Source organism: Procambarus clarkii, chromosome 63 (assembly GCF_040958095.1).
Source record: "Procambarus clarkii isolate CNS0578487 chromosome 63, FALCON_Pclarkii_2.0, whole genome shotgun sequence".
Taxonomy (NCBI): domain Eukaryota; kingdom Metazoa; phylum Arthropoda; class Malacostraca; order Decapoda; family Cambaridae; genus Procambarus; species Procambarus clarkii.
The window spans coordinates 27,390,488-27,410,872 of NC_091212.1; the positions used below are offsets into that span (position 1 = coordinate 27,390,488).

The window sequence follows — 20,385 nt, forward strand, 5'->3', positions numbered from 1 at the left end:
GTAAAGAGCCAATTGGACTTCGCGCATTTGTTGACCTTCCAAAGTGCCTGAGTGGATTATGCAAGTATCGAGCATTAGACTGGGGGTTACCTTGAGGTTACCTTGAGGTTACCTTGAGATTACCTTGAGATTACCTTGAGATGCTTTCGGAGCACGTCTCCGCGGCCCGGTCCCCGACCAGGCCTCCTGGTGCGCATCACTGTAACGCACTTCCCTTTTATGGACCATTCTGCGTCATGTTATAACTTAATCCTTGCCAGCAAATGGTAGTAATAATTAAAAAGAAATCGAAAGCTTTAACTCAAAGTTTAACTTGACCTTTCTTAGCAGGGAGTCGGCCTTTCTGCTGTTATATTTAGGTTAAAACACAGTAGAAGAACCGGCCGGTAAGCTACCATACATATTTTGGTACACAACTATTTATTTTGATTTTAAGCCTAACTCGACTACAGTTAATGGTATTTGCAACTCTCTCGCTGAGGGTTCGAACCTATTTTGGTCCCCCATTAACTCTCGGAATCATCCACAGGTGAAGATCACAGAGATTACATAAGAGGATTTTATGCATACAAATTTTACGAATAGAAATATTATAAAGGAGGGCTGGCATTATTATTAAAGAATAATAATAATAATAATAACAATAATAATAATTATTATTATTATTGACTTACTACAGTGCCCTAGTGTTTAACTCGAAGTGAAGGAAAACTCAATATATTTGGAAGTGCAAATACCAAATAGCACTTAAACCACAGTGCACTTTAACCAAATTTTCGGGTGAAACCTATACGTGCTTTATCAAGGTGTTGAACACTGTCCACAGTAATGATTAACAACACCTTGATGAAGGCTGTAGATTTCATCAGAAAATTTTATATAATTGTACACTTACAAATGAAGAGAGTCTTTCCTTCACCTTTTTCAGTACTTGAATATAATATACCTATTAATATTTATTAAAAAATATACAGAATATGATGCAGTAGTTATCTTTAAGAGTCCTTGACTAGTTACTAATTGTTGTTTATATGAATGGTGAAGTTTGTATGATGATATAACGAACACTGCAGGACCCAGTTGAGAGCCCTGAGGTACCCCGCCTGTAATTCTTACCAGTTAAAAATTGACCAAATTAGTGCTAATTCTCCGGTAACTTGTCAACGACGCCCTACTCAAATTAACTAGCATTGCTTATACCAAGGAAACTTGATCAACTTAGTAATGCCTCCCTTAAGGGTACGAGATCAACAGGGGCAATAATTCACAAGGCGGACTGCGAGCAACGGCCACTAACAGCCTGGTTGACTATGCCGTCAACCAGGAGGGCTGGGTTGAAGCAAGGCTGCGGGGCCGTTGCTCCTCGTTTTCACATTAACCTAAGGGCTTCAATTTTCCACGTGAAATTGGTTAAATTATGTGATACAGTCCTCCAACTATCCACAGGTTAGCTAAGGTGTCCTTGTACTTCCCTGTATTGGCTGGAGTTAAGCTTCAGCTCTGTGGTCCCGCCTCTTAAGTTATATCAGCGGTACGAGACTTTTTATTTACTGTATAAGAGTCTGGAGGTGATAAAGAACTTTATATTAAAGCCTCATATTAAACAAAATAATTTTACTGTACACACAACTACACACACACACACACACGTTATATAATATATATATATATATATATTGTGACGGTAACGCGTTGGTGTTCGGCTGTTCAAAGCTAGGGGTATGGCCTCGTCACATAGTATTAAAAAAAAATAGAAAATCGGGAACTTCGTCTGTGGTAAGGTAAGGAGAAGACACACAAAACACAAGTAAATTTTAACAATGAAATTTTAATTACGTTAAATAAACAAAACATGAATAAAATGGACAAACAATTTCGTATAAGAAAATCAATCAATCAAAATAATAAGAATAATTAAATGACACAATGAAAAGTTACGTTAAGACAAAATAACAAGAAGTGCAATATACAAGTATATGAAAGGTGCTGGAATATTGGCTTTAAGCTATCACCTCTCTCAGTATACGTACGCTAAAGCTTACGTCTAGCAGGGAGAAGTGTTAACTGCGAAAAGCACGGAATATTCTGAGGACTGAGGTCGTGGCGACCCCAGACATCAAGTAGTATGGGGGGGTGGAGTGCAGTTGCAGCCCGACCGGCGACCAATCAGAGGAGCCGGCAGCAAGACGGGTAGTTTGGCGGTTTGAGTCTGAGCAGGTGTTCTTGGCTGCATACGTTTTGCGCTCTGGCAAACCTTGGAGATGTTGTTGTCGTTGTTGGACATTTCTTCCATAGTAGTTTTATATAGTTGTAACGACGTAATTGTGGAGGGAAGAGCAGGCTCAATCTCTTGAAGGAGATTATTGTCACAATATATATATATATTTGGGGTACATCCTCGAAGAAGAAAATAAAAGAGTATTCAGAAAAGACCTTGCGGATTCTCACTGAACACTTTAATCTTTTCCTCTCCTACCACCCCCTATTATTTTTTATGTTTTGAATTATATTTTTATTATATTGCAATCCTACAATTTAATATATATATATTGTAGACATGTGTTGTTGAATATTACCGAAAGGGTAAGATTAATAATTCTAGCACGAATCTTCTCAATATTTCTTACGTTTCTCTTCACTGTCGAGGGTAATTGAAAAATTTACTCTCCAAGAAGCGTTTCGTAAGGCTCCTTACAATTTCAAAGACTTGGTTTACACATAACATACATCATGCTTTTTATTTGTTTTGGGTGAGGTGGTTATTTATATATATTAATATATATATTATTTATATATAAACTTTATATATATGGAGTTTTCAGTCGCATATATGCTTGGGGACCATTCAAGCTTGTTTGCATATATATATATATATATATATATATATATATATATATATATATATATATATATATATATGTCGTACCTAGTAGCCAGAACTCACTTCTCAGCCTACTATGCAAGGCCCGATTTGCTCAATAAGCCAAGTTTTCATGAATTAATTGTTTTTCGATTACCTAACCTACCTAACCCAACCTAACCTAACTTTTTCGGCTACCTTACCTAACCTAACCTATAAAGATAAGTTAGGTTAGGTTAGGTAGGGTTGGTTAGGTTCGGTCATATATCTACGTTAATTTTAACTCCATTAAAATAAATTAACCTCATGCATAATGAAATGGGTAGCTTTATCATTTCATAAGAAAAAAATTTGAGAAAATATATTAATTCAGGAAAACTTGGCTTATTAGGCAAATCGGGCCTTGCATAGTAGGCTGAAAAGTGCATTCTGGCTACTAGGTACGACATATATATATATATATATATATATATATATATGTCGTACCTAATAGCCAGAACGCACTTCTCAGCCTACTATTCAAGGCCCGATTTGCCTAATAAGCCAAGTTTTCATGAATTAATGTTTTTTCGTCTACCTAACCTACCTAACCTAACCTAACCTAGCTTTTTTTGGCTACCTAACCTAACCTTTCCTATAAATATAGGTTAGGTTAGGTTAGGTAGGGTTGGTTAGGTTCGGTCATATATCTACGTTAATTTTAACTCCAATAAAAAAAAATTGACCTCATACATAGAAAAAAGGGTTGCTTTATCATTTCATAAGAAAAAAATTATAGTAAATATATTAATTCAGGAAAACTTGGCTTAATAGTCAAATCGGGCCTTGAATAGTAGGCTGAGAAGTGAGTTCTGGCTACTAGGTACGACATATATATATATATATATATATATATATATATATACACACACACACACACACCCGTGAATGGTTCAACAAGTGGCTACTAAAGTTCAACCCTAGTAAATGTAAGGTAATGAAACTAGGCGGTGGAAACAGGAGGCGAGACAGGATACCGAATGGGAGATGAAATCCTTCATGAAACAGACAGAAAGATCTAAGAGTTGATATCATACCAAACCTGTCTCCTGAAGCCCACATAAAAGGAATAACATCTGCGGCGTATGCAAGGCTGGCTAACATCAGAACTGCCTTCAGTAACCTGTGTAAGGAATCATTCAGCACCTTGTATACCACATATGTAAGGCCAATTCTGGAGTATGCGGCCCCAGCATGGAGCCCGTACCTTGTCAAGCACAAGATGAAGTTGAAAAAAGTTCAGAGGTATGCCACTAGGCTAGTCCCAGAACTAAGAGGCACGAGTTACGAGGAAAGGCTGCGGGAAATGCACCTCACAACACTGGAAGACAGAAGAGTAAGGGAAGACATGATCACAACTTACAAAATTCTCTGAGGAATTGACAGGGTAGATAAGGATAAACTATTTAACACGGGTGGTACGCGAACAAGGGGACACAGGTGGAAGCTGAGTTCCCAAATGAGCCACAGGGGCGTTAGAATGAACTTTTTCAGTGTCAGAGTAGTTAACTAATGGAATACATTAGGCAGTGATGTGGTGGAGGCTGACTCCATACACAGCTTCAAATGTAGATATGATAGAGCCCAGTAGGCTCAGGAATCTGTACCCCAGTTGATTGACAGTTGAGAGGCGGGACCAAAGAGCCAGAGGTCAACCCCCGTAAGCACAGCTAGGTGAGTACAACTCGGTGCGTACACACAAAAAATATCAAGCCTAACAATTATAAACAATTTGTGTGTTTTTAGAGACAAATGTCAGTTAAACAGAAGACATACAATTACTAATATCAAATAAAAGAAAACCATTCAGAGATATTAAGCAGACAGCCGTTTGAAGAGCAGTTAAATCTCAACATTTTGCATTCCTGATGTTCGTAACCGACGCCTTTAAAGGTCGACCGGAGTCTGACGTTGCTCCCCCCCCCTCCCTCCCCCCTCTCCCTCTACTGCAATCCTTCCATTCATTATATATTCACGATCTGCCTTCTATTTATTCATTCATTCACCGCCTCTTACAATTAGAATGAAAGAAGGGAGGAGTTGGGGAAGGAATAATGAAGCACACTCCCCTGGCCGAGCGCCCGGATATAAACACTGCAACAACTGCAGTGTTTATGTGGAGGAGGATGCCAGAGGCGAGGGTGTAATGTCTCCCGTGAATGTGGTTATCGGAACAACAAAAGGGGGGAGATAAATGAGCATTAAGACGGGTGTCTTGCCAACAGCGCACATACATCTCCTAAATAACCTTAGTGAGGGCGGCGCATGCCCAATGAGCCCGCCGTCACGCCCTTACTGCTGCTGTTGTTGCTGCTGCAAGGAAGATAACAAGGTGATGTCGCTATGCCGCCCATCTTCCAAACTCGGGTGTCTGACCCACCACGCCACCCACGTCTACCCGCCCATATAAGATTCACCACATACTGCATTCACTCCTGTAGCCCACCACCCACACGCCTGACCCACCGCTCCGCCCACAATTAGCCACAAACATGGCTAGCCCAACCAACCACACGTCTCGCCCTGCCAACATCCGCACTAATCTCTCCCGTCTGTTGCATGATGCAGCAGCCCCCCCCCTACCCTCCTCCCCCCTGCACGCCACCGCCCCCCCCTGCATATTGCCCACCCACCAACCACCCACTCATCTAAGCCCCACTGTCACACAGACACCACCCACAGGCGCAAGACATGCCTTAAGAAAACTATCTTACCTAAGGGGCGGCGGGGCGTAGAGAACGGTGGCGACGGTTAGTGTTGTGTTAAGGGGTGCTGCGTTGATCGTAGTGTTGCGTTAGTGTCTTGTGATTACACTGTAGGTGAGGATGGATGAGTGGGCACCACATCCATCAAGAGGGCGTGAGGCGGTGGGTGTGGCCCCTGTGTGGCCCCCGCCAGGGTGTGGCGGACTATGCAACACCCACCCACTCCTGTCAACACTAGGATAGGTTACTAGAATGGCTTACACAGGGTGACGCCTCTACTATTCACACAACTTTACGTAATTCACCAAACGGGATATCTACACCTCGTATATTCTCCCAAGCAATATTCACCTGGACTAACAATACAAATTATCCAAACAAGGGCACGATTTACACACACGCCAATCTTGTATATGTATTGACGGGGTCACACACTGCACTGATCACTGGGGTGGCCGTAGTGGGAACACTGGCCTGCCGGCGGTGCCACGCACACAAACACACACTCAGCCGCTACTGCTGGAGTGTAATTAGTGAATGACGTAGTGAAGGGCGAGGTGGCGACGCGGCCATCATCACACAGGTCGTCGTCCGCCTCCGGCCAGAGAGACTGAGCAGTGAAGTCCTCTCCTACTAACGCCTGCACCCGCACCTCCCTACGCTCGCTCCCGGGCCCTCACACACGCATTCTCGCATAATACCCATCTTTCCACCCTGCTAACTCGTCTTCATAACGGCACAAAAAGAACCCAACATGTACGTTCCATTAGTGCTAGACAAGCTTAAGAGAAAATACATGTAGGAAGGAAACATGAAGACCTTCAAGATGCAAGAACAAGCAAAGTGGTGCGCGCTCCTAGCCGGCTCATCCTCAAATTCAATCTCTGTTCAAGTGGGAATAAGACTCTCCTTGCTGAATATGTGGGGGATGTGTCGTGTCAATTATACGCCACGGGGAGTACTTAATGGTGTGGAGGCGACTTGCTGGCGATTGCAGCACTGTGATGGTGGTGGGTGAGGTATTGGGGGGGGGGGGGGTGAACACAAAGAAACCCACACACATCTGCTTGCTAAACTAGCTTCCACACCACACTAAACCTTTTTATCTTTGTTGCAAGTATGTAAATAATCATTAAAATATTATACTTACAAGGCAAATGTTACAGTTGGGGTTAATATTCTGGAAATCGTTGTTATAGCCTCTGACGGAATTCATTGCAAGCCTAGTGTATTATGCCGTCGTCTTCCTTTAAAAAAATTAATGTTTTAACGAATATGCAGTCACAAACCCACACATTTATTGAACTCTCAAATTTCCCTAATTTCATTTCAATATCAAACATCGAAAACTTAATGTAATTTAAGCTGTTGAAGCGTTTTAATCAAATTTAATATCTTCATTCTCACAAAAATATGTGCATATTATTATTATTATTATTTTCTTAATGTAACATTATAGACATGGACCCAATGGGTTGTTTCAAGCGTAGGTTAGACACAAATATGACCCAATTTGTGTGGACATAAATAGGAGCCGCCTCGTATGAGCCAAAACGCCTTCTGTACTTTCTATTATTGGCCTTATTCTCTATTTCTTTACATTAGTCACGCCTAGTTTTGTCCCTAATTTTCAAACTCAATCATTGGTTGGGTAGATCCACGAACATACCTACGCAAGTGTTCTCTTTGTTCTGGATCAATAGCCATCGAAGTATGACCATATTTTATGCCAGTAAAAAAATTGATCACAACTCCTACTTTGTCGTATTATCTTGTATGAGGATGTGATACACATCATCCCATTTTATAATAAAAAGTCTTCCGTGTTACAGTTATGTGTCAGAATATTTACTGCCCAGGGACTAGCATGGTGAGAGGGAAGCAAGGTTTTTACAATCTGCCAAATTTAACAGATAGCTTGTTCTTATTGCACAATAATAAGGTCTAATCAATTTAATCTCCTTGAATGATTTATAATATAAACCCAATATACAGGATTTTAATGAGTTGATTAAAACGATAATTATACAGCCATCACGAAGTTAATTACTTGTTTCAACTTCTGTAATCAAAGTAAAAAAATATAGAATTAGGAGGATAGGCTGCTAGATTGGAGTGTGGATAGTCATTAATGGTAGGGGGATTATTCCCCCCCCCCCCTACACACATACACACACACATCACACCCTGCAGTGTACTTGGATCCCCCACTGGCGTTACTCGCCCCAACCACCACATGGCCGTAAGCAGGAAAGAAGGGGAAAAGGGGGGATGGGAGGAGGAAAGGGTTTAGTCAATTCCAGCATTGATCCCAATAACTGTAACACCTGGGACAGACAGACTCATGCGCATACCCTCCGCGTCGCATCCCTTCCAAGGCACTGCCACCACCTCCCTTCCTCTCACACCATACCTGTTAGCATTGAGTGTGAAGTGTAGTATTTTGTGTAACTTATGTTAGGCTCGTATTAAGACAGATTCTCTTTCGTTTTCATTTACCTTATATTTATACCTGGAATTTATACAAGTGAGCGAGGCTTTTTTTTGTCAGCAAAACATAAATGGAACTGTTTACTTCCTCCGGCCACACTATTAGCGCCTGTACACTGTGTACATTAGCGCCTGTACACTGTGTACATTACCATACTGCACGTTGTACGCCTCACCTGAGTGTGCTGACACCCACTAGCGTACACTGGAGAAGTGACGCAGGCAAGTTTTAACTATTGATCTCCCACTGCCGCGCCGCCTTCACTGTTACTGTGTACGTAACACCACGTGTCCACACCCCTCCCCACACCGTCCACACCCCCACCACACACTTTCCACACCCCTCCCCACACCGTCCACACCCCCTCCACACACTTTCCACACCCCTCCCCACACACCACCCTAACAGTCCAGTTAACTTAATTGGACTGTAGACTACTGTAGACTGTAGACGTTGTAGACTACTTAACACAGTAGTCTACGACGTTGGGTTACACAGCCGAGTGTTCCGTGCACGTTTTCTTTCCCCTGACGCCACTGTTCACCTAGCAGTAAAACATATACCAGGGAGTTACAGGCACTTATGGGCTGCTTCCTGATGAAGGTCAGTGGGACATCAGTACGCCTACATACAGGCTTCCTGTCCCTGACAACGGAAAAGTCATCACCCCCTCCGCCTTTTCCTCTATCAAACAACATCACTTAATCACCCCTAACAACCTCAGTCACAACACCATCCTCAGGATTAACCTTGGAAGATAATAAATAGGATTTTCTGTTAACTGTGAGAGCTGCTATCCTGAGAGTCCCGGGTCCCGCCCTCTGGGGCCACAACTCAAGCTCTTGACGACTCTTGATCACTTGACGGCTCTTGATCACTTGACGGCTCTTGATCACTTGACGACCCTTGATCACTTGACGGCTCTTGATCACTTGACGGCTCTTGATCACTTGACGGCTCTTGATCACTTGACGGCTCTTGATCACTTGACGGCCCTTGATCACTTGACGGCTCTTGATCACTTGACGGCTCTTGATCACTTGACGGCTCTTGATCAATTGACGGCTCTTGATCACTTGACGACCCTTGATCACTGGACGGCCCTTGATCACTGGACGACTCTTGATCACTTGACGGCCCTTGATCACTTGACGGCTCTTGATCACTTGACGGCTCTTGATCACTTGACGGCTCTTGATCACTTGACGGCTCTTGATCACTTGACGGCTCTTGATCACTTGACGGCTCTTGATCACTTGACGGCTCTTGATCACCTTATAAGTGTCTAAACGTTTGCACATTGTAACTACAATGTGTTGAAACTGTTAAGGATGGTACTTGTGAACGGGGGGGGGGGGTGAGAGGTGGGGGGGGGGGTGAGTGGTGGGGGGGGGGGGTGAGTGGTGGGGGGGGGTGAGTGGTGGGGGGGGGGGGTGAGTGGTGGGGGGGGTGAGAGATGGGGGGGGGTGAGAGGTGGGGGGGGAGGTGCAACAGGGAGGAGGAGGAGCGGGGGGGGGGGGAGATGAGGCAACAAATGAGAATAATTTAATATTTGTGATGAGAGGAATAGGATCCCAACCGACTGGTCCTGGGTTACCAGCCCGAGCGGTGTGGGGGGGGGGGCGGTGTTCACCTGTGCTCACCTGGCAGCGGTCCACAGGTACCTGGGAGTTAACTAAAATATACAGCTGCCTGGGATGGGGTGCCTACACAAAGGTGGAGGTGTGGGGGTTCGGTGCCCCAAAACCCCTACAACTATCTCCCAGCGCGCGCAAACACTCGGGCAAAGGCGGGGCCCAGAAGTTGAAGCTTCCTAATTCAAATTGTCAGACAAGAATTTATAGAATATAAAGGTGGAAAGTGTCCCCCTTTCCCCCGTTTTCCATTCCAGACGGAAAGTGGGAAGAATAATCTCTCTGAGAGAGAGTGAGCGCTCAAGGGGTTGAACCAGAGACTACTGAAACCTCACCCGGGAAGGGTTGAACTCCCTTCACTCCAGTCAGTGAATCAACTCATCTTAGTGGAATGAGAGAGGCTTGCCAGTGATGGGGCGGCTTGCCGGTGATGGGGCGGCTTGCCGGTGATGGGGCGGCTTGCCGGTGATGGGGGGGGGGGCTTGCCGGTGATGGGCGACGTGCCGGTGATGGGGCGGCTTGCCGGTGATGGGGGGGGGGCTTGCCGGTGATGGGGCGGCTTCCCGGTGATGGGGCGGCTTTCCGGTGATGGGGCGGCTTTCCGGTGATGGGGCGGCTTTCCGGTGATGGGGCGGCTTCCCGGTGATGGAGCGGCTTTCCGGTGATGGGGCGGCTTTCCGGTGATGGGGCGGCGTGTCGGTAATGGGGCGGCTTCCCGGTGATGGGCGGCTTCCCGGTGATGGGGCGGCTTGCCGGTGATGGGGCGGCTTGCCAGTGATGGGGCGGCTTGCCGGTGATGGGGCGGCTTGCCGGTGATGGGGCGGCTTGCCGGTGATGGGGCGGCAGGGAAAATGCTAGTCTCTCCGTCCGTCGTAAGTCAACAGGGAACACCAACCAGCCCATCACACCACACAAGGAGGGAGGGAGGAGGGAGAGATGGGAGGGGAGAGGGAAGGGGGAGGGCCCCTAACGAGAACGAAGGAAGGGAAAATGGGCCACAAGGGAGGCGAAGGACAAAGACAGATTTAGTTATCGTGTGGGGGTAATGGGTTTGTGGAGAGTAGGGCTGGTGGCCGTCCGAATGGTGGTGGTTGTGGTGGAGCATTGGTGGTTGTGGTGGTGGAGCATTGGTGGTGGTTGTGGTGGTTTCTGATATAGTGGTTGTGGTGGTTTCATTGGTGGTGGTTGTGGTGGAGCATTGATGGTGGTTGTGGTGGTTTCTGATATAGTGGTTGTGGTGGTTTCATTGGTGATGGTTGTGGTGGAGCATTGGTGGTGGTTGTGGTGGTTTCTGGTGTGGTGGTTGTGGTGATGGGAGTACCAAAAGTGGTGATGGTAGGAGAGGTGTGGGAGGCCAGGCTAGGAGACAGCTCACAGCCAGCGTGACTGTATGTAGCACAGGGAAGATACACGGAGACACGCTCAGCACACAGTGACGGAACGATGGCTAACACTTCCACCATCGGGGATCGAACGTCGACCCTGTAAGCATGAAGGCCGCTGGCGTACCAAACAACCACGTATCTCAAGTTTCGGCCCATCAATAGTCTACAATACTTTATATATATATATATATATATATATATATATATATATATATATATATATATATATATATATATATATAAAATGTGTGTGTACACGTGTGTGTGTGTTTTACTATTTATACCTGCAGACTCGAGCTATTAGCTCTTGGACCCCGCCTTTCTAATCAATCTATTTTCCCATATTATGTTTACTACTTTTTTTTATCTCTAAAACACACACACACACACATAATTTTTGCATCATCAGCAAACATTTCTCTCAATGTTTGCTGATGATGCAAAAATTATGAGTATTGAAACAGAGGATGATAGTAGGAGGCTACAAGATGACGTAGACAGACTGAGTGAATGGTCCAACAAATGGCTGGTGAAGTTCAACCCGAGTAAATGCAAAGTAATGAAACTAGGCAGTGGAAACAGGAGGCCAGAAACAGGATACAGAATAGGAGATGAAGTACTTAATGAAACGGACAGAGAGAAAGATCTAGGAGTGGATATCACACCAAACCAACTAATCACGACACCGGTATTGGCTATTCCTGATTTTGAGAAAGAGTGGGAAGTGCACACTGACGCCAGCGGTATAGCTATTGGCGGGTGCTTAATTCAGCGAGACGCAGATAATTTACCCCATCCAGTAGCCTATTTCAGTAGGAAGGTCAAAGGACCTGAAGTTCGTTATTCAGCTACGGATCGGGAGGCACTGGCAGTAGTAGAATCAGTTAGGTATTTCGAGCCTTACCTATTTCAGCGGCATTTTGTAATCTACACAGACCATCGAGCGTTAACACACATATTTAAGAAGCGAACAAAATGCCCACGAATGTCACGCTGGTCTCACGAACTTTCGGCCCACTCATTCCAGATCTTGTACAAGCCTGGTCCAGCACATGTTGTGCCAGATACGCTAAGTAGAAATATAGCGGCAATGCAGATTAGTGAAAATATTGAAACCATTCCATCGGATAAAATGAGAGAATACCAGATGAACGAGCCTAGATGGAAAGAGATTATTGAGTATTTAGAGGGAGGAAAATACCCCAAAAAGAAAAAGAATTTACCTATTCATGATTTTGAGATGAAACAGGGCGTCCTGTATTATGTTAATAGCCAGAATGATAGGGCAGTATTTCAGCTAGTTATTCCGGACGCGTTGCGGTCATCAGCGTTAAAGCTTGCGCATGCTTCAAAAATTGCAGGGCATCCGGGGATCTTTAAAACGCACTTAAAAGCAAAGTCTCTATTTTATTTTCCAGGATTACTTTCTGAGGTAATCAATTTCGTGAAGTCGTGCCCTCGTTGCCAGAGGAGGAAAGGCACCCTTAAGGTACAAGCCCCACTTCAGGAATTTCCTGAAATTCGTGAACCGTTAGATCGTGTGGGGGCCGATCTGATTGATTTACACCACAGTCATTCAGGTAACAGATATGTGTTGGTGCTAGTTGACCATCTATCTAGATACACTACACTAGTTGCATTACCTCAGAAGGATTCTCGTACGGTTGCAGATGCGTTCTTGCGTAGGTTCGTTACTGTATTCGGACCTCCTAAAGTTTTAGTCTCTGACCGGGGTCAAGAATTCAATGGGAATATATTTAGAGAAGTGTGTGAGATTTTAGAGACAACTTCGGCTTTTACAACAGCCTACCACCCACAAGCAAACGGAATGACGGAACGGACTAATCGTTCAGTCAAGGATATGCTTGCAATCCTTGCTGAACATGATGCAAACACCTGGGATGAACACCTACCCTATGTTCAGTTCGCCTTGAATACTGCCATCCACCAATCAATTAACACCCAACCACTTCATTTGTTTACTGGTAATTCATGCAATTTCCCCTCAGGTCTGCTTAACAGACATAATGTTGCATACGGGGAGGACTATCCTTCAGAGGTCCTTGGAAAAATGAGAAATGCATGGAATATTGCAGCTGAAGCGTCCAAGAAGGCACGGACTCGGTATGCTCATTTTTATGACAAGAAAGTGCGCCCTCTTGAGTTGACGGAAGGAAGCCTCGTATTGAGAGTGAATGAGGCTGCGCCCGCCAATCAGAGCAGGAAACTGGCTCCGAGGTGGCGAGGACCATATAGAGTAATTAAAAGGGCGGGGCCGGTTAATCTTGTTATAAAAGGAGTGTTCGAGGACCAGGTGGAAAGGACAATTCACGTAAATAAATTGAAACATTATCATGCTAGAGAGGAATTAGAACTGCCTTCAGCGGGTCTAGTTCCTGACTCAGCAGTGCTGACTCATGGCTTCACCGACGAGTCAGAAGATGAGGATGACCCTCTGTCATCGCTCATCAGTAGTCAGGTGCAGTCTCGCCACCCTATGGTGACGAGATCTCGCGCTATACAGTAAAGTAACTTCCTTGGTTAGTATAATTTAGTATTCATTAGATTTTCCTGTAAAGGCAATGAGATGTACTATGTCTATACTTGACTCAGGTAGCAACTTTTACCGTGCTCTGGGGTTCCACCTCCACCAAACCCAGAGTATATCTATGCTTCCGCTGTGTTGTGTCTGTCTGTTCCCAGGTCTGATTGGTACACCGACCCAGTTGTTCCAGCCACACGTGAACCCTTGTCTGTAAAGACCGAGGGGGGAGGCACGTTACACAAAGCCCTCCCCCCCACCAGACCCAGTAACCCATACATCAGTTACTTTGGGGATAAGTGACTGTCCAAGAGTCACCCGGCCGACGCCTCACGTCACTAACGAGGTTGTCAGGGCCAGCGAGCTGTCCACATTATAGCAGTCACCGGAGGTGCCATACAACGCCGGGGTAGCTGTCTCGAGATCACCACTACCCACCTGCTGCGTCATCAAGACTGCAGCCATTCCAGCAGTGTTGGAGGAGAGGTCAAGAAATGGAAAGCACGTAGCAGTACTCAAGAATTTCGCCGGAAGATTAATGATTACGTCATCTGAAGTAACAAGAAAGCGGAAGTAAGGCGGTCACAGGTGGAAGGCACGGTTTCCCTACAGAGTACCGGGACTCGCCAATAGAAGGTCGCAAAATTGTCTCCTTTGGCCTAAAGTCGGCGGTACGAGGGTATACACAGTTGGTGTTTACGGCCTAGTAACCTGGTGACATCAAGAAACGCCTGAGATGACGTGAGCAATGATGGAAGACGAGATTCACCTGTTCTGCAAACAAGCAACCCGCCTCTACGACCTTCTGACACCACTCCTGCTAAGAGACACCGTTGGTACATCCAGTCCTGCTCTGCTGTGGTCATCTGCGACAAGTTTAACATCAAGACTACCGTGTGAACTGTGATTAATACGAAGGCGTGTGGACTGTCGAGAGCAAGATTAATGGCCGAAGTAACAGTATTCTACAGCTGTCACTTGGCACTCCGCTCTACTACACTCTGTCGTCATTCAAGAGTACCGGATGGGAGTACAAGAGGACCAGGTATTGATGTCTACACATGAGAAGAAGCAAGATCGACACCGTCATCGTCAGCGACTACATTCAGCATCCAGCAGCATCGATTTTTTTTCGATTACTCAATATGAACAATTGATACAAACAACAAAGTGGCTCTGAACATCTGTGTAAAGAACATCTGGACACTTTTGTTTAAATGTTGAAAAACAGATTTAGAATCAATACTTTATAAATGTTGAAAAACAGATTTAAAATAATAATTGGTATAATATGAATTTTACTCTATAAATTGGTCAGTAATCAAAATCGAAGCCCCTGTGTAATTGTCTCAGCCCAGAACAAACGGTTATGGAAAATTATGTTGTGCTATTTTTTTTTCAGAATGTTTGAACACAGGAGAGGCGGACCAATATAAACATTGACACTTCTAGTGAGTGAGAACACTTGGCTGTACAGTCAGCTGAAACCTGTGATATAGTATAGGAATTTTTTTTATTTTTAGATACATGAAATAAACGTTAGGTGTGTTCCTTAACATGTCAAGGTTGACATTGATGGGGAGTGGTTAGTACACGGATGTGAACTGATAGTTCCGTAGTACGCTCCCGGATGACTGAAAGTTCAGTCTGATGATATAACTTTAATGTTTGTTTGAGCACGGTGTGGCCGGCTCTAGAGGACACATGGACTTGGCTAGTGAAGAGCCAAGAGAGTTTAATAGCTAGTTTTTGATGGTAGAGTAGGGACATGTTATTTAGCTATGTCAGTAAGGATAGGATGTATGTTTCCTGATATTAGAGGATTGCTGTCAGTTGACAGCTGAGAAATTTATGAAATATGAACATGTTCATTATGATGTTGGACTATTATTTGTCGAATTTTATTAGTTAGGTTAGCTTTTGTTTGTGGCATGAGTTGAATTGTGGGTTTGGATACTAAACCTCGTGAATTTTAACAAATTAACAAGGTTTACTAAGTGCTTGTGCGGGGGGGGGTTGTAACAAACTAGGCTGTTGTAAGAATTATCCAGAGTGGTTTATCGACAAAAGAGAATGGGAAGCTGAGCCGCATGGTGACCTGACCCCCAGGGGAATTCGCGGTGGAAATAACCGACGCTTTGTTCATAACTGCGTAAAATGAATCATCCTATAGTATTCAGTAATTTAGAGAAAATTAGCCTTTATTCATTTTGCATTAAAATTGTATTGTATAATAGTACTGGATACAATATCAAGAGTATTCTAATTATTGAGTTAAGTCACCATCAGTGACGTCACGAATCAGATCTAACTTTTAAGGCGGAGTGACCGGCGGTCATAGGTCAGCAGGGTTGACATGTCTAATATTTCTCAAAGTTTTAATAACCATTTTTGTGATCGGGAACAGCTTTGCCGTTAGATGTTTGTGTAATCTAATTAAAGTAAAATAATTCAACCAGTCTGGATCAATTCAGTACAAACAGAGGTTAATTGTTATAACTTAACCTTGCTAAAGTAACTGGGTAAGCGATGCGGAACAATACAATACTCTGTCTGGGCGAGATCAGACGAGGACAGATTAGTGTGGTCACGGAAGCAGCTGGGATAAGAGGTCAACATCTTACCTCTCCCCAACAAGACCAGCACAACACCCAGAGCTGTGGTCGCCCAAGGTATAGTTGCTATTGTAAATTATAGGGATAGTCTTCTCATTTGCCATTCAGGTCAAGTAGGGAGTGTTAAAGTGATAGGGAGTGAACACATTTAGATTTTGTTTTAGTTTTCTTTTAATAAATTAAATTTGTTATTAATTTGCATTTTATTGTTTCCATGTGTTTTATGTGTATACTTGTCCTGGTCACGTGGTCCACACGAGGCAGAGTTGCATTGGGCGCCGATTCTAACATCGAATCGGAATTATCATTACCGTGTAATTTATTCCACACTCAAGGTCATCGTTTATAGTGGGGATCAAGCCCCTAGGTTGATTAATTAGCGTGATCGATCCAGACCTCGATCATTGCTCTTGTATTACTGGTCTGGTGGTGGCAGCAGAGGTGACTCTAGGGTTTTGTTCAGAGCTTAGGTCACGTCATACTGGGTGTAGAATCCTAAGTCGGTCAATCGTCTTAGGACCACGTGGCGTGGAGTTGGCTTTGTTAAAAGTTTTGGAGTCCCTTGGTTTAGAAATAAAAGTAAGAATACGGGTAGAGGGAGTAGAAAGAAGGAAGTAAAGAGAGAGGAACCCTAACCCGTGTTACACGGCTACCTAACCTAACCTAACCTATAAAGATAGGTTAGGTTAGGTTAGGTAGGGTTGGTTAGGTTCGGTCATATATCTACGTTAATTTTAACTCCAATGAAAAAAAATTGAACTCATGCATAATGAAATGGGTAGCTTTGTAACACCACTCTATTGTGTACCACTATAATGGAACACCACTATAATGGAACACTACTTATCCTGAGTAACACTTCCTCATCGGTTGCACTTGATAACACTGTTATGAGCTGACATATGATGGTTACACCGGAACCAAAGGTACACTGCCAATAAGGAAATGCTAACACAAGGATTAAATACGCTGCCACCATCTGCCTTTGACCATTGAAACTATATCAAGCAACGAGGCAAGAAACATTGCTTGACTAGGAGAGTACTTTCTATGACTGTCATTAATTATGAAAACGGTTGTCAGCCACTATATCCAAAAGGCTAAGAGGATTCAACAATTGACACAGACGGGAAATTTAACATGAGTTTATTGAGACCAAAATTATGTCAATCACTACTTATAAATGCTACACTAACACTGGCAAAAAGTTAAGAAATTTGGACATGGAACAAAAACTCAGAGATCACACACATTACCTTAAGCTATCTCTCTCCCGGGCTGAGATGTTCTTCACAGCCCCGCTTTCGATCCCGGTGTACCGCCCTCTGCCCTTCCTATGTTCCTACAGGCCCTCTATATACAACCCCCCACAGGGGGGAGGGGGAGATCTGCTGTTGCTACCCACCAAGAGTGTACAAACACTCAAGGAAATATTTCAAAAAGCTTGTTTGACATTCACCCTACACTCTTCAAGAGAGGAGTTATTAATTACATGTGACTGACCTCTGACCTGGCCAAAAGGGGGAGATCCAGGGATGTTTACACATAAGAATCTGGAGTCTAATTTCCTTGCATGAAATATTACATACTTGAAACTATGCTGACTAAGACTAACCCAGGAATTTATAATCAATATACAAGATAAACCGGAGGTCATCTGGGCTGACCTCTTGGAGAAGGCTTCCCTGGGTGTGAACTCTAAGGGGGGGGAGGTCCTGGGTGTTACAGCTTTATCATTTGATAAGAAAAAAATTAGTGAAAATATATTAATTCAGGAAAACTTGGCTTATTAAGCAAATCGGGCCTTGCATAGTAGGCTGAGAAGTGAGTTCTGGCTACTAGGTACGACATATATATATATATGGCCACACGAGCCCCAGGAGGTGGACATCCCGGCCCCGCACCTACGGGTTCCAGAGATCGTCACAGCCCCCTTTCACCCGAGGCCGTCTTCCGTCATGACCCAGCACAACTGCTGCTGGGTCATGAAGGAAGCCGGCCTCAGGCAGGTGCACGGCTCTCACGTCCACCTCCTGGGGCTCGTGCGGCCCAGGCTCTGCTTCAGGAGGCTGGGGTGGTTCTTGTCCTTGCTGGGGTGGTTCTTGTCCTTGCTGGGGTGGTTCTTGTCCTTGCTGGGGTGGTTCTTGTCCTTGCTGGGGTCGTTCTTGTCCTTGCTGGGGTCGTTCTTGTCCTTGCTGGGGTCGTTCTTCTCCGGCCCCGACGACGGCGGTCTCCGGGCTTGGAGCCCCCTGTGTCTTCTTTTACCAACTTCGAGGTCAACTCTGGCGCTGGAGTCCCTGGGGGCAGTTCGTTCTTGCCTTCAGCATCGTTCTGACAGTTCCTGCGGTGGCGCTGGAACCAATCGTATTGGCGTTTGCCTTTCCATTAAAGACTTCGGGCGCCGTGGAGTGGTTGGGGGGGAAGGGGGGGGGGACGGACCTGCTGCTTGGGTAACAGCTTCTTCCCCCGTATCAACCTACCTTGGAGGGGCCACTCCATAGTCTCCTGAGACTGATGACATTTAAAATATTATTATACAATATATATATATATATATATATATATATATATATATATTGTGACGGTAACGCGTTGGTGTTCGGCTGTTTAAGGCTAGGGGTATGGCCTCGTCACATAGTTATAAAAAAAAATAGAAAAACTGGAACTTCGTCTGTGGTAAGGTAAGGAGAAGACACACAAAACACAAGTAAACTTTAACAATGAAATTTTAATTACGTTAAATAAATCAAAACATGAAAATAATGCACAAACAAATATGTATAATAAAATCAATGAATCAAAATAATAAGAATACTTAAATGACACAATGAAAGTTACGTTAAGGCAAAATAATAAGAAGTGCAACACAAAAGTTAAGTGGGAGGTGCTGGAATATTGGCTTAAAGCCACCACCTCTCTCAGTACACGCTAACGTCTAGCTGGGAGGAGTGCTGGCTACGAAAGCACGGAACATTCTGAGGACTGATGTTGGGGTGGCCCCAGACATCAGGTAGTATTGGGGGCGAGTGCAGGTGCAGCCAGACCGGCGACCAATCAGCGGAGCCGTAGCGATCAACGGGTAGTTTGGTGGTTGGAGTTCGAACAGGTGGCTGGATGCATACGTTTCTGCTCACCCTGGCAAGCCTTGCTGGTGCTGGTGTTGTTGTTGTTTGACATTTCTTCCATAGTCTTTTATATAATTGTGACGACGTAATTATGAAGGGAAGAGCAGGCTCAATCTCTTGAAGGAGATTATTGTCACAACTCTCCCCCGAAGCCTGCGGTTCTGGAAGAAGTACGTCGTTATGTGGTGGAGTAATAGATGGAGTTGCTTCTACTTCATAAACTCTGGAGAGATCATGGGCTAAGATGTTGTCAGACTCTTGGTATAGCGTGTCTCCAGGTTGAATTTCTGCAGTTAGCAAGCCCATAGTAGAAGACGTTGAGATGAGAAGTGGGCGTGCTGCAGGAGGTGTAGGGTGGTGTGGTCCGTATTGATGGTGGACCGAGCACTTTTCAGGTGTGGAGTGAAGTGCTGAAGCTTCAGGATGAGGAAGAGTAGCTCCTTGCCAATTGTTCCGTCGTTCCTTGTAGCAGTAGTCGCTGACAGGTGTATTCTTCTCGCCTCGTTGCTGCATCACGACACCACCATCGTCGGTACCATTGGCGTCGAAATGGAGGATGTAGGGCTTATCTGACGAGGTGAGAGTGGAATTAGAAGAGGGCATAGGAGCACGAGTATTATCCTGAAAGCATTTGGGAAGATCATTAAGGATTTTGGAATTAGAAAGCGCTGACTCCTTGTCAGTGCTTTCGGGAGGAGAAGCTGGGAAGGTCTCACTGTGGATGTAGGGTTCTGTGAATGTGGAATAATTAGTCAAGACAGTGGGAGGAGTACCATTATATTGCTTCAGGAGGTTGACGTGGCACAGCTGGGTCTTCCGCCGCCTATCTGGAGTCTCTATCACATAATTATTATTATTCCTGCACTCTTTGACGCAGTAGGGTCCTGAAAATCTGTTTTGTAAAGGTGAACCTGGGATAGGGAAATAAGCAAGGACGAAGTCTCCCGGCTTGAATTTTCTTACTTTGCTGGTCTGGTCGTAATGAGTCT

At 44.6% G+C, this 20,385-nt stretch overlaps 1 protein-coding gene across 1 annotated transcript; it reads right to left on the reverse strand.

Moving 5' to 3' along the window:
* Positions 1 to 8,929: 8,929 nt before the first annotated feature.
* Positions 8,930 to 10,632, reverse strand: LOC123769584 (uncharacterized). The gene is made up of 2 exons (XM_045760826.1): positions 10,275 to 10,632; positions 8,930 to 9,369 (listed from the first exon to the last, which is right to left on the reverse strand). Exons 1-2 carry the CDS (start codon positions 10,630 to 10,632, stop codon positions 8,930 to 8,932), a joined length of 798 nt encoding a protein of 265 aa, XP_045616782.1.
* Positions 10,633 to 20,385: the final 9,753 nt, after the last annotated feature.